This window comes from Callospermophilus lateralis, chromosome 11 (assembly GCF_048772815.1).
Source record: "Callospermophilus lateralis isolate mCalLat2 chromosome 11, mCalLat2.hap1, whole genome shotgun sequence".
NCBI classification, from domain to species: Eukaryota; Metazoa; Chordata; class Mammalia; order Rodentia; family Sciuridae; genus Callospermophilus; species Callospermophilus lateralis.
Window position 1 is genome coordinate 23,525,541 of NC_135315.1, and position 14,131 is coordinate 23,539,671.

Here is a 14,131-nt window from a genome sequence, read left to right on the forward strand (position 1 = left end):
TCGAGTCTCTGGATCAAATTTTTATGTTAGTTAAATGACTTTTTTTTTTTTTTTTTTTTTTTTTTTTTTTTTTTTAATCAGAATGAGAATGTCCACAGGTCTGTGAAGCCGCAGATTCTGTCTGTGTTTGGTGATATTGCCCTTGCTATTGGTGGAGAATTTAAAAAATACCTAGAGGTTGTATTGAATACTCTTCAGCAGGCCTCCCAAGCCCAAGTGGACAAGGTAAGCTTGAAGCTGTCCTGCTAATCGTTAAGTCCAGCTCTAAATGGAGGAGAGAACTATTTACAAACATACCATTAAAGGTGATCAGTGGTTGGATGTGGTGGCACACATCCATAATTCCAGTGACTGGAGAGGTGAGGCAGGAAGACTGAAATTCAAGGCCAGCTTGGGCAACTTAATAAGACCCTGTCTCAAAATAAAAAGGGATAGGGATATAGCTTAGTGGTAGAATATCCCTAGGTTCAGTCTCCAGTACCACAAAAATATATATATAATTGGTGTGATGGAAGTTTTATTCTTTGTCTCTTCCAGTCCGACTACGACATGGTGGATTATCTGAATGAACTAAGAGAAGGCTGCTTGGAAGCCTATACTGGAATCGTCCAGGGATTAAAGGGAGATCAGGAGAACGTACACCGTTGAGTATACAACCCAGCTCCTTAAGTCCACCCATCAGATTGCACAGCCAGATGAGCTATCTCTGCTGGTTGCTTTCTGACCAACCATGAATTACTATTGGGAGATATTTGTACTTTACCTCTTTTGACATTCAAGGTTCAGAAAAAAAAGTTCCATTTGTTCCTTGTACATTGTATCTGATTATTATTTGTTTCATCTGTTGATTTGAAAAATGACATCCTCGTTTAGGAGGAATAATTTGGTACTACTCTGCAGCTGGTTATCCAGCTCAAACCTGATATGGGTAGAATAGCTGGAAACTTTGGAAAAGGTGTGGTCCTGCCAAATTCAGGGCAACTTCATCAGCTTCTCTTTTCTTTTATAGCGGATGTGATGCTGGTACAACCCAGAGTAGAATTTATTCTGTCTTTCATTGACCACATTGCTGGGGATGAGGATCATACAGATGGAGTAGTAGCCTGTGCTGCTGGACTGATAGGGTGAGTTATACCTGCTTCCAAAAGCTAAGTATTCTCATGCAAAGTGAGAAACGTGTAGGAACGAATCTTGAGAGACTAATAGATGGTAATAATCCACTTCGTATCTCTTTTGGGTATTCATAAGTGATAATCCATTTCAGACCCTCCAGAGCTCTGTAATTTCTTCCTGCTAAACTCTGGTATTGGTCGGTACTTCTGTTTAACATCCTTTGAGGGTTTCTGATGCATTGTTAAGAGAGCATTGGTCTTAAGCCCAAAGATCTGGATTCTAGTTCTGATTTTTACAGTGAATTTAGCTGTTTAACCTTGGAAAAATTATCCTAATTTATATCTAAAAGCTCTTCTAGTTTTAAAAAGTAGATGAATGCTAAGAAGCACATATTTAACTCAGCAGTGGTTTGACAGGTTCAAAACATGGTTCCTGGAGTTCATTCACAAGTGGGTTTATTCTACGCAGGGACTTATGTACAGCATTTGGGAAAGATGTACTGAAATTAGTAGAAGCTAGGCCAATGATCCATGAACTGTTAACTGAAGGACGGAGATCGAAGACTAACAAAGCAAAAACCCTTGCTACATGGGCCACAAAAGAACTGAGAAAACTGAAGAACCAAGCTTGGTAAGATTGGGTCACCACTTTTCTTTTTTCAGGTTTCTTAGGAGGAGATACATTTAGGCTATTCTGTCAGGTGCTGGTATCTTATTGGTACTCTTCCCATGTAGGTGCTTCCGGGTGAGACCTTTGTTCCTCATCCTTGTACTAGGGGAAGAGTCAGGCAGTCTCATTTTTCTTGAGCCAGATATTTGATTGATTATGGTGCTGGAGAATAGGACTCAGGGGCATTTTATCACTGAGCTATATTCTCTGCCCTTTTTATTTTTTAGTTTGAGACAGAGTCTCACTAAGTTGCTAAGGCTAGCTTTGAACTTGCCATCTTCCTACCAGTAACCTTGTGAGTCACTGGAATTACAGGCATGCACCGCCCTGCCTGCCAACAAAACTTTTTTGTGGTTTTGTTTTGGGGGCTCTGTAAATTTAATCCAGAGACACTTCACCACTGAGCTTCATCCATAGTCCCTTTTTGTTTTTATTTTGAGACAGGTTCTCACTAAAAACCTCAATAATTTGCTGAGGTTAGCCTTAAATGTGCCTTCCTCCTGTCTTAAGACTCTTGAGTCTCTGGGATTATAGACATATGCCACAACACCTGGTTAGAACAGAACTTTTACAACGAAAAATTCCCAAAACATTTGGACCCTAATAAAACTATTGATAGAGGCATTCTCCCATAATTCTCTTTTCTACACCCTTCCCCATTCCCTCTCGTCCCCAATGCTGCGGATCAGACCCAGGGCTTTGTGTCTGCTAGACAAGTATTTTAGGACATTGCCAAACTCCATAGAAGATATCCTTTGAGACCCCTGCTTTGGAATATAGGTTTGTTTGTTTGCTTTCTGCAACTTAGTAAGTCTTAGTAAAAAAGGAGGGGAGGGCTATTTTTAGTTTTTTATTTTATTTTCCCATCTACCCCTGATGGATACACTCATGAGAGCAGGTAGGTGGCACATAGGAAGAGAAGGAAAATTATTCATTCTTCAAGTTGACAAATCCATTTAGCCTATGAGCACTTGGTTGTAGGAATTGGAGGTATTTAGGCTTTATTGAGCATATGTGATCCTAGGATTGATCTTTTCCTTCCATCTGTTTTTAGATCTGTTACCATTGGGATGATAACCTGAGACCCCCACTGGAAATCTCCAATCTTTTGAAAAACCCGGAAGTGAGGAGTGTGCACGGATGCTGAATGTTTGGGAATGAGAGGATGAGTGAGTGAGGCTTGAAAACACACCACATTGAAAATCCTGCCACAGCAGCAGCCGCAGCCGCCAACAGCAGCGCTGTTAGTGAGCTAAGTAAGCACTGACTTCGTAGAAAACCATAACATCAGCCATCTTGGAAAAGAGAGAAACGACGGATTTACTTGCTTACAAAAAAGCTGTCTCTTCCCAGGGGAGGCTAGAACTAGCTTTTCTGTCTTTTGGCAGTGCCGAGTGGAATGACTGGTTTGGGAAAGGAAGAGGGACTGGGTTCAGCTGTGGTGCTTTGTTGTAAAAGGCAGCCTGGCCTTTGCTACTGAGGAGAAAGATGGAGCCTGGGTCTCAAGCCCACCTTCGCTGTACCTTTGCCACACGGTATTGTACACGTGCAGGCTAGAAGGAGGGTGAGGGATTTTTACAGTCTGAGAATGAGTGTGTGTGAGTGAGGCGGTATCCACATTCTCAACTTCAAGTCATTGCAGTTTCTTTTTCCCAGAAAACAAGGGGTTAGATGTTGCATTTCATAAAACTAACCGAAGTTCTGTCTACTGATGCAGCACAAGACATGTAAAAAAAAAAAGAGAAAAAAAAAAGGAAAGACGCTCTTTAGGTTTTTGTTTTTTTTTTTTTTTTTTTTTTTTTAATTATTTTAGGGAAAATACTGACGAATGGTCAGAGCTCCTATCCTGATCTTTTCATCAAGGCGCCTTTCCTAATAATATGGTTCAACTGTGAATGTAGAAGTGGGGGGGAGGGGGGAGAAAAATAAAACTCTGAAGTTAGAGGATATAGAAAAATAAAAGTACAAATTGTTACAAATAAAGAATGCAGACTTCAGACAAAAAAGCCACAACCCAAACCAAAATTTAAATGCTTGAAATTGGCAGCACAAAAGAAAAGCTCTCTCCTGACTTGTATTGTGGCAGTCTGAACGCCCCCAGAGAATTGTGCCAAAGAGTTTAGAAGACAAATAACCAATAAAAGTAAACACACATGCGCGCACACACATACAAACATACACAACAGCAGACTTCAGGTAACTATTTTGGATTGCAAATGAGGATAAATTTAATGTTTAAACAATCTGATAAAATAACCATTTGGAAACTGCTTGGCCTTCTGTTCTCCTTTATTTGATTGACTCCAATGCGGTATTGGTCTCTTGCTGCACTTCAAAACCAACTAACCAACAAAATAAAAGTGTGTGTGTCTATATGTATGTATAGACACACACACAGCAGAATTCATGATGAAAGTGGCACTTGAAAATGGTTATATTTTTCCACTGAAGTTTGAAGATTAATAAAATGGTGTCAAACACTTCCCTGTTCACACATTTTAGTTTTTTGTTTTGTTTTTCAAGTGTAATGTGCTGTGATTACCATAAACCAGAATCATTTTCCCTTTTACAAGGGAACAGGGCACCCTGAATCTTAGACTTTCAGCAATAAGAAGGGATGTTGGTGAGCTTTTGGTTTTTGCAGATACTAGGGAGTTTTTGCTGGCATATGAGTATGCGGCTTTCAAAAAAAACAAAACAAAACAAGGTTTTTAAATTGCTTCCTAGTAGTTTGAGGATTAAAAAGCAAGACCCGCTTTCATTTTCATCCTGTAAAAAGCATGGGCTTATGTTTTTTCCCATCTCTTCCTTTGCATCTTCCCTTCCCTGATCCAGCCTTCCATTCATAAGTGGGATTGGCTCGGTTTTTGCCCATCCATATGGCAGCATCTCTAATAGCTCTTGTACAGGGTATCAGATATTGTGCCTTTTGGTGCCAGGTTCAAAGTGAAGTGCCGATCTATGAACCAGTGTACAAAAAAAAAAAAAAAAAATCCAGGTGTTTGAAGGAGAGACGCTCCATTGTGAATAGAGAACTCACACCAGCTCCTAAGCCTATTGAGAAGAGGGCCTGGTCCTCTTAATGCCTTGTTTCCATTTTAGTTGTTTCTTGAGTGAGGGAGAATGATATACTAACCATTCCTGATACTAGGTAGGGTTGGGTCAGGGCTTAGGGAGGGGCAGGAATATTGGGGAAAGAAAGAAAAAAAATAATCTGATCATTCCTCAGTGCTACCCATTTCTGTCCTGTGTGGGTTGTTTAGCTAGACAGCAGGAGAATAAAGTACACCAAGAACCATAATGAAAACAAAACCTTCCGAGTGTTTTGTCATGTTTTGTTCCAGGGAACCAGTTGATAAGTGCTGTTATTAATGCTTTCTCCCAGATCCATTCAGTGATGGAGAGGAGGAAATGGGCTGGTTGGATTGTGGTCTTGGTGCCTTGTAGTTATTCTGCACTGGTTATGTATTTAATCCTCCTCTTTCCTAGATACCTTTGGCAAGTGGATTTTCCATAGTCTGGGTATTTTCCTTAATCAGTTGTACCACCTAAGGCAACTGGATGCAAATGCATTCTGTCCAATCACTGTCTGGGCCTTCCCCCACCCTAGTCTTGGCACATTCCTTTAAGAATGTAGTTACCGTCTGCTTGGGAAGATGTCAGTGCAAATGTGAAGAAAATGGGCATCGGACTAGACTTTGGTTTGCCACAAGTGGCAGCTGCCTATACCAATTACATTTAATTTTGCTTTTCATTTTTCCCTGTTCCCCTCAGCCCCCCTCTTGAAATGTGGAAATTTTAGCTGTCAGAGGCAACTGTAATATTGCCCTAGGGACTTGTGGAGAAAGGGAGGGGAATTGCTCAGTGTAGTGTTTTAAACTTTCAGAACCAAGCAACTATTTACTCTTACTATTTAAGAAGTGTGTTAGTCTGACTTTAAGAGAAATCCAAACTCCATCAGCTTTTGATAGCATCTTGGTTTTTGAAACAACTTCAATCTGTAATTGGCATTCAGAATGCCCTTGGCATGCCAGTCTGTGTGATGGCATTAAAGACCTGTTAAAACACTTGAGCCCAACTTTATTAACCAAAACTGATACCACCACCTTTATCTTCTAAATAAAGTCCGCTTTATTTTTATTTTCAACATTTTGCTGCTTCAGTTTTTTGTTACAGATTGTGTCACCTCTGTAGAGGTGAAGTGAGTGATTTGAAAGGAGCCAGAGTGTGGTGATAGGGAGTGTGTGTGTGTGTGTGTGTATGTGTGTGTGTGTGCGCGCGCGCGTGTGTGCACTTGAGAGTGGAAGGACACAAAGGGCTGGGGTGGTGCTCAGTAGCAAAATACTTGCCTTTGCCTAGCACATTCAATCCCCAGCACTGCAAAAACAAACAAAACTGCAGTGTGATGTGAAATAGAAACACTTCACCGTGTATGAGGAAAGGAGATGGTACCAAATAGGTTTCCTTCTTGGAGAGTGAGTGACTTTGAAGCAGTACAGAGATGTCCTTATCTCATGCTTTTTTTTTTTTTAGGCTGAGAACTTGATATGGCCCATCTAAAAGTTGCTACCTATCTTGCAACATGAATTTAGTTTCCCCTTCCCTTTTTTCCCCAGAAACTGAAAGAACTGTAATTTGGGATTAAACTGGGTTCTTTCTTTCACTCTACTATTAATTAGCATAGTGGCACCAAGTTAACTGAGGTGAATACACACCTTAGTTCATGGTGGGCAAGTAAAATGAAGGCTGAGTTTAATTGGCCTACCTTTAACCCTTTCTTACTGCAAACCCATAAGATTTTTCTTTTTTTTATACCTTTATTTTATTCATTTTTATGTGATGCTGAGATCAAAGCCAGTGCCTCTCACGTGCTAGGCAAGTTCTCTACCACTAAGCCAACCACAGCCCCCATCAGAAATTTTGATCACACGTACTTCCCCATGTGTTTATATACTTGTACACCTGTACCCATGTTATATAATTTTAAGATAAAAATGGAAATTAAAAAGTTACATGAGAAACAAGTCCTAATATTTCTCCGCCCAACTTTGGAGATTACTGACTATTAAATCATATGCAACAGCAATTGGCAAGAATATTTCTCTGCTGAAAATATGCTTCATGGAAAGAATATTAGTTCAAATTGCTCCCAAGCAAAGAGCTTTTCATCAGTGTTCCTACCAGATGGCCACTTCCAGAAAACAGTACAATGTTACATTTCCTTCCAGGGCCAGCTTAATCTACCTGAATACAATACAATACACTGAAAAAGTTATATTATTAATACTCATAACAACTTTAATGACCATTATTGTTTTAGTGATGAAGAAGAAGGGGTAGAAAGATTGATGTAAGATCAAGTTCAGGCGAGCCAGGAATACCCAGGTAAGTCAGAAGACAGCATCCAGCATCTCACTTCTTCGCCGTGCATAACTGCTGTCAGCACCTTAGCAATACAACATAAAGGTCCATGTTCCGTACACTTAGGACGTGCCACCCACTTCCTTTACACTGTATAAAAACATATCTTAAGCCAGGTGCAGTGGCACGAACGTGTGATCCCAGTGATGGGAGGCTGACGTAGGGGTCTCAGCAACTTAGACCCTAAGCAATGTAGGGAGACTCTGCCTCAAAAAAAATTTTTTTAAGAAGAGCTGGGGATGCCTCAATGGCAAAGCATCCCCAGTACCAAAAAAGTAAATGGGTAAATAAATCTAAAACTTTTTTTTTTCCCCATGATACTGAGGTTTAAACCCAGGGCCTCATATGTTAGGCAAGTGCTCTAATGCCAAGCTACACCTTTAGCCCCATACACTAACTTATTTGTTGTTGGTTTCTCCCACTATAATGTGGGTTCCTGTGCTGGGGGCATATCTCACTGGTACAGCCTAGCATGTGTAAGCATTGGGTTCAGTCCCCAGCATCAGCACTGTGCAAAAAATGTAGGCTCCCGAATGCAGTGACCTTGTTTGTCTTTTATTTACAATTGTATGCTCAGCTTAGAGCAGTGTCTGACATACAACAGACCTTCAATAAATATTTGTTGAACTGATGACATGTCAGTACAGCTCAGGGAGTTTGTGATGGCCTCAGTGTTTGAAGGGCAGAGCATCCAGAACTAGGAATGGCCGGGCCTTACAAGTGGGGTTTCTAGCTCTTCCCTCATTTGTTAGATGACTTCCAGCTAGCCTCTTAGCTTTGGGTTAATGGGAGGAATGGGGACAAGATTAGTCAGTAATTAGTATCTCACAGAGTATAAATTTATTCGTCATTTATATTATAAAGGTACCCTTTTAGTCCCATTTTTATAGATGAGGAAATGGAAGCAAATGGGCTAAAAGTCTTGCCCAAAGTCATGCAAGCTAACAAGCAGTGCTGACACTGTAGGTTGTGCCTGTAACACAACCCATGTGTGCCAGTGTTGAATGTGAGCTTAGCTATTGATCAGAGCAAACCCTGAACAAAACATTTTGGAAATCAATAGCCAAGCCATTTTGAGTTCTATAAGACCCATCCTGAGCCTTTTAACTCAATGGGTTGTGTGTGTGTGTGTGTGTGTGTGTGTGTGTGATTCTTAACCTAAACTCAACTTTCCTCCTAATTGGAGTTTGAACTAAAACATCTCCCTGCACTTCTATTCCATTTTTCCTCTGAGCTGGAAGCTTTTGAGAACCAGGGCTGGGGGAGGGGTGGTGCAACCACTAGGCTGCTGAGTAAGCTCCACATCTGAATTACCCTATTCCCTCACTGATCTTGCAAAGCGAAGCACAGGCAGGAGGCCCACAAAGCCCAAGCTGGTCCTTCTACCAGGTGCTCTTTGACCACAGGTTCCCCAGCTGAGCTGTCCTCTGTGAAACAGAACTTCTTGTCTGAAAGGAAAGTACATCTCAGTTTTGGCAGCAGCCTGAATTCTAGATGCAGAGGGGCAGCCTGTCACCATCCTAAGAGAGAATTAAGAAATGGCTTTGTGTCAATAGCTCTCCACAGCAATGAGCAAGGCTTCCTCTTTTCTGAGCACTGTCCTTTGCAATATTTTAGTCTTTTTGAGTGTGACTTTGGGCAAATTCTTCAATTTTATTATTATTATTATTATTTTGGTACTGGAGATTGAACCCAGGGGTGCTTTACCACTGACCTAATCCCCAGCTCTTTCTTTATTTTTTACTTTTGCTTAAGCTTTGCTAAGTTGCTGAGGCTGGTCTCAAACTTGGAATCCTCCTGCCTCAGCCTCCCAAATCAAAATTCTTCAATTTTTCTGACCTATAGTCTCCTCATCTGTGAAACAAGAATCTAAATTATAGATAATACATAAAGTTCTTAGCCCAGGGCCTTCAATGCTACATAATTAATCAATTAATCAACAACTATTTATATACCAGACCCTGTTCAAGACATTGAGGGTACAGCAGCAAACTAAACAAAATTTCTTTCTTATGGAGCGATTGTTCTAATGGATAATACATAGGAAGTGGTCAACAATTCAATACAATTTTTTGTAGTGTTGGGGAACCCAGGGCCTTGCACATGCTCAGCAAGTGCTACCACTGAGCTATATCCCCAGGCCCAATATAATTTTGGGGGGATTCAGGGGCTGAGGATGTAATTCAGTGGTAGAGCGTTTGCTGAGCATGTGCAAGCTTCTGGGTTCCATCCCTAGCACTGCAAAACAAAAATAAAAATTTGGGGAGATAGACATAAACATAACTGTGGAGAAAAGCATATAGAGAGCTGTAAACAAAACACAACAAATCCTATTTCCAACCAAACCCTCCTAATTCAATTAGAGGCCTTGTATAACCTATAAAAGAATTTTGGGAGTTGGTGAAGGAATGAATCCTCCCCTGCTGTCCTAACTGAGGCTGGTCTCAAACTTGCAATCTTCCTGCCTCTGGTCAGTTGGGAGACCTACAACTGTACTTGGAGAATTGTTCTTCAGTGACCCTAATTTCCTAAGGTCTGGAACTTGAGGAGAGAGGTGAAGGTGGCACTGGATCCTGCATTGTCACATGTGTCTAATCAATTTTTCTGCTAGCCAGATTCTATTTGAGTCATCTGGGTTTTATTTTGATTCAGTCTAACGCTACCTCCTCCTACTCTTTGCAGGCAAGAATGGGACAAGAAAGAAAAAGTCTTTCTCCAGAGCAAAAGTCATGGAAGTGGGAGACAGTATCTCCCTGATGGCTTCCTAGGTGGAAATTTGCTAGGGCCCTGCTTTCTCTCTTACCAGTAATGACTAGCAGTTGATCCTCTCTCACTGCCCCTGGGAAGGCCAGTGAGGAAGGTTTCACAACTGCCTGGCCATGCTTCCCCAGGCTTGCCTTTCCCTTTCCCACCTCCCCTCCCCTTGCCATGCCCCTGGATTCTACTTTTTTCTGTCTCCATGATGAGCCTGGATAGTTATTAAGAGTCTTAGGAGGGGCTGGGGATGTGGCTCAAGCGGTATGCACCCAGCAATTGATATTTCACTGTTGGAAAGGAGAATTAAAAAAAAAAAAAAAAAAAAAAAAAAGAGTCTTAGGAGAGGGGGCTGGGGATGGGCTCAAGCGGTAGCGCACTCACCTGGCATGCGTGTGGCCCGGGTTCGATCCTCAGCACCACATACAAACAAAAAACTAAAAAATAAATATTAAAAAATTCTCTCTCACTCTCTCTTTTTTTTTTATTGGTTGTTAAAAACATTGCAAATATTGCAGAATTACATCAGTTACACATCCACATTTTTACATAATACCATAATAGTAACTGTTGTATTCTGCTACCTTTCCTATCCTCTACTATCCCCCCTCCCCTCCCCTCCCATCTTCTCTCTCTATCGCATCTACTGTAATTCATTTCTCTCCTTATTTTTTTTCCCATTCCCCTCACAACCTCTTATATGTAATTTTGTATAACAATGAGGGTCTCCTTCCATTTCCATGGAATTTCCCTTTTCTCTCCCTTTCCCTCCCACCTCATGACTCTGTTAAATGTTAATCTTTTCCTCCTGCTCTTCCTTCCTGTTCTGTTCTTAGTTGCTCTCATTATATCAAAGAAGACATTTGGCATTTGTTTTTTAGGGATTGGCTAGCTTCACTTAGCATAATCTGCTCTAATGCCATCCATTTCCCTGCAAATTCCATGATTTTGTCATTTCTTAGAGCTGCGGCGTAGTACTCCATTGTGTATAAATGCCACATTTTTTTTATCGATTCATCTATTGAGGGGCATCGGGGTTAGTTCCACAGTCTAGCTATTGTGAATTGTGCTGCTATGAACATCGATGTGGCAGTATCCCTGTAGTATGCTCTTTTAAGGTCTTCAGGGAATAGTCCGAGAAGGGCAATAGCTGGGTCAAATGGTGGTTCCATTCCCAGCTTTCCCAGGAATCTCCATACTGCTTTCCATATTGGCCACACCAATTTGCAGTCCCACCAGCAATGTACAAGAGTACCCTTTTCCCCACATCCTCGCCAGCACTTGTTATTTGACTTCATAATGGCTAATGGCTGCCAATCTTACTGGAGTGAGATGGTATCTTAAGGTGGTTTTGATTTGCATTTCTCTGACTGCTAGAGATGGTGAGCATTTTTTCATGTACTTGTTGATTGATTGTATGTCCTCCTCAGAGAAGTGTCTGTTCAGGTCTTTGGCCCATTTGTTGATTGGGTTATTTGTTTTCTTATTGTTTAATTTTTTGAGTTCTTTGTATACTCTGGATATTAGGGCTCTATCTGAAGTGTGAGGAGTAAAAATTTGTTCCCATGATGTAGGCTCCCTGTTTACCTCTCTTATTGTTTCTCTTGCTGAGAAAAAACTTTTTAGTTTAAGTAAGTCCCATTTGTTGATTCTTGTTATTAACTCTTGTGCTATGGGTGTCCTATTAAGGAATTTGGAGCCTGACCCCACAATATGTAGATCGGAGTCAACCTTTTCTTCTATCAGACGCATAGTCTCTGATTTGATATCAAGGTCCTTGATCCATTTTGAGTTAACTTTTGTGCATGGCGAGAGGAGGGGATTCAGTTTCATTTTGTTGTATGTGGATTTCCAGTTTTCCCAGCACCATTTGTTGAAGATGCTATCCTTCCTCCATTGCATGCTTTTAGCCCCTTTACCGAATATAAGATAGTTGTAATTTTGTGGATTGGTTTCTGTGTCCTCTATTCTATACCATTGGTCCACCCGCCTGTTTTGGTACCAGTACCATACTGTTTTTGTTACTATTGCTTTGTAGTACAGTTTGAAATCTGGTATTGCTACACCTCCTGATTCACATTTCCTGCTTAGAATTGCTTTTGCTATTCTGGGTCTTTTATTTTTCCATATGAATTTCATGATTGTTTTATCTATTTCTACAAGAAATGCCGTTGGGATTTTGATTGGCATTGCATTGAACCTATAGAGAACTTTTGGTAATATTGCCATTTTGATGATGTTAGTTCTGCCTATCCATGAACAGGGTATATTTTTCCATCTTCTAAGATCTTCTTCTATTTCTCTCTTTAGGGTTCTGTAGTTTTCATTGTATAAATCTTTCACCTCTTTTGTTAGGTTGATTCCCAAGTATTTTATTTTTTTTGAGGATATTGTGAATGGGGTGGTTTTCCTCATTTCCAGTTCAGAAGATTTGTCGCTGATATACAGGAATGCCTTTGATTTATGCGTGTTGATTTTATATCCTGCCACTTTGCTGAATTCATTTATTAGCTCTAGTAGTTTCTTTGTAGACCCTTTTGTGTCTTCTAGATATAGGATCATATCATCCGCAAATAATGATAATTTAAGTTCTTCTTTTCCTATCTTAATGCCTTTAATTTCTTTTGTCTAATTGCTCTGGCCAGTATTTCGAGAACTATATTGAATAGAAGTGGTGAGAGAGGGCATCCCTGTCTTGTTCCAGATTTTAGAGGGAATGCCTTCAGTTTTTTTCCATTTAGAATGATGCTAGCCTGAGGCTTAGCATATACAGCTTTTACAATTTTGAGGTAAGTTCCTGTTATCCCTAGTTTTTCTAATGTTTTGAACATTAGAAATGTTTAAAAAAAAAAAAAAAAAAAAAAAAGGTCTTCCAGCTGTCTTAGAAAGGTGAAGCAATGACTCTCAAGCCACATAATTTCATCCCTTGATTCACTGAAAGAAAATTCCTTATCTTTTTTTAATATTTTTTTTAGTTGTAGGTGGACACAATATCTTTATTTAATTAATTTATTTTTATCTGGTGCTGAGGCAGTGCCTCACGCATGCGAGGCAAGTGCTCTGCCACTGAGCTACAACCCCTGCCCTTAGCTTTTTAGTAGTTAGCTTAAATGCCATCACATCAGGAGACCTTGGGTGAATCTGAAGCAATTTTGTCCTCCTATTCTTCTCTGTTGCTGCCCGTTTATTCCTTTTACCTTTTATCAGAATATGTAATTGTCTTAATGATTTGTCTTTTTAATTTTCTGACCCTTCTGAGTATAAGCTACATGAGGTCAAGAGAGACATGCTCATCACAGCATTTCCAGTGTTGAACACACATAGGTGTTCAAAAAAATCTTTGTTGAGTAAGCATATAGTGAACAAGTACCCTCAGGGTGCCCAAGGATACAAAGCTGTATGGGACACAGTCCCTGCTCCCAAATTTACCTGTTTGGTGTGATCAACAGAACTAGTAATGGGGAGAATATAATGAGATCAGGTCCAGATCTGGTGCTGAGGGACATGTTAGAGCACTTGAACCAGGCCTAATCTCTGGTTTTTGCCCCCTACCTGCCAGGTTAGAAGAACTCTTTGGCTCCATCTCACCAGGTGACTTTATTTAGGCCATACCCTAAGCATCCAAGTAGCAGCAGGGGCTGATGACATTCTAAAGTGTGCTCAGAGGGTACTTGGACCTACTGCCTTTTCCAGCAAGGAAGGGATAGCTCGTCAGTTGATTTTACGTTTGTGGCAAAGTCGGTGCTCACTGAGGGTCTCAGAGACAACCCCATCACACCTTCTGGCCTACACTCCAATCTTTCCTGGTCTGTTTCAGAAGAGAACTTGTGAGCACTGAGGAAGGAGACATCTGCCTCACCCTTGGATTAGGGGAAGACACACATCACAGCCTTCACATCTAGGGGGTAGGTGGGTCATTCCACATGGCTCAGAGAAAGCTGGTGCCTGGGAGGGCAAGGGCTGACCTGCCTTCCCTTCTGGTCTATAAAAGGGAGCAGCCAGCAGGAAAGGCTGCAAGGGAAGCCAGCAGGAGGAGGAGGAGGAAACCAGTGAGAAATCCTTTGAAGAGAGCTCTTGCTGGCGGTCCTGGGGGGCGCTGCTTACCCTAGTCCAGTCTTCTCCCCACAGTGAAAATGACAGTTGCTGTTGCGTTTTCAAAGCTCACAGGATGCAA

General features: G+C 40.9%; 1 protein-coding gene across 1 annotated transcript in view; it reads left to right on the forward strand.

The window, feature by feature from the left end:
• Positions 1 to 5,929, forward strand: part of Kpnb1 (karyopherin subunit beta 1) — a 31,403-nt gene extending 25,474 nt beyond the window's left edge. Inside the window, exons 18-22 of the mRNA XM_076869640.2 lie at positions 82 to 225; positions 538 to 643; positions 1,010 to 1,124; positions 1,582 to 1,743; positions 2,837 to 5,929. Of these exons, the coding sequence (XP_076725755.1) occupies positions 82 to 225; positions 538 to 643; positions 1,010 to 1,124; positions 1,582 to 1,743; position 2,837 (528 nt within the window). The 3' untranslated portion in view covers positions 2,838 to 5,929. The remainder of the gene's footprint in view (positions 1 to 81; positions 226 to 537; positions 644 to 1,009; positions 1,125 to 1,581; positions 1,744 to 2,836) is intronic.
• The last annotated feature ends 8,202 nt before the right edge of the window (positions 5,930 to 14,131 follow it).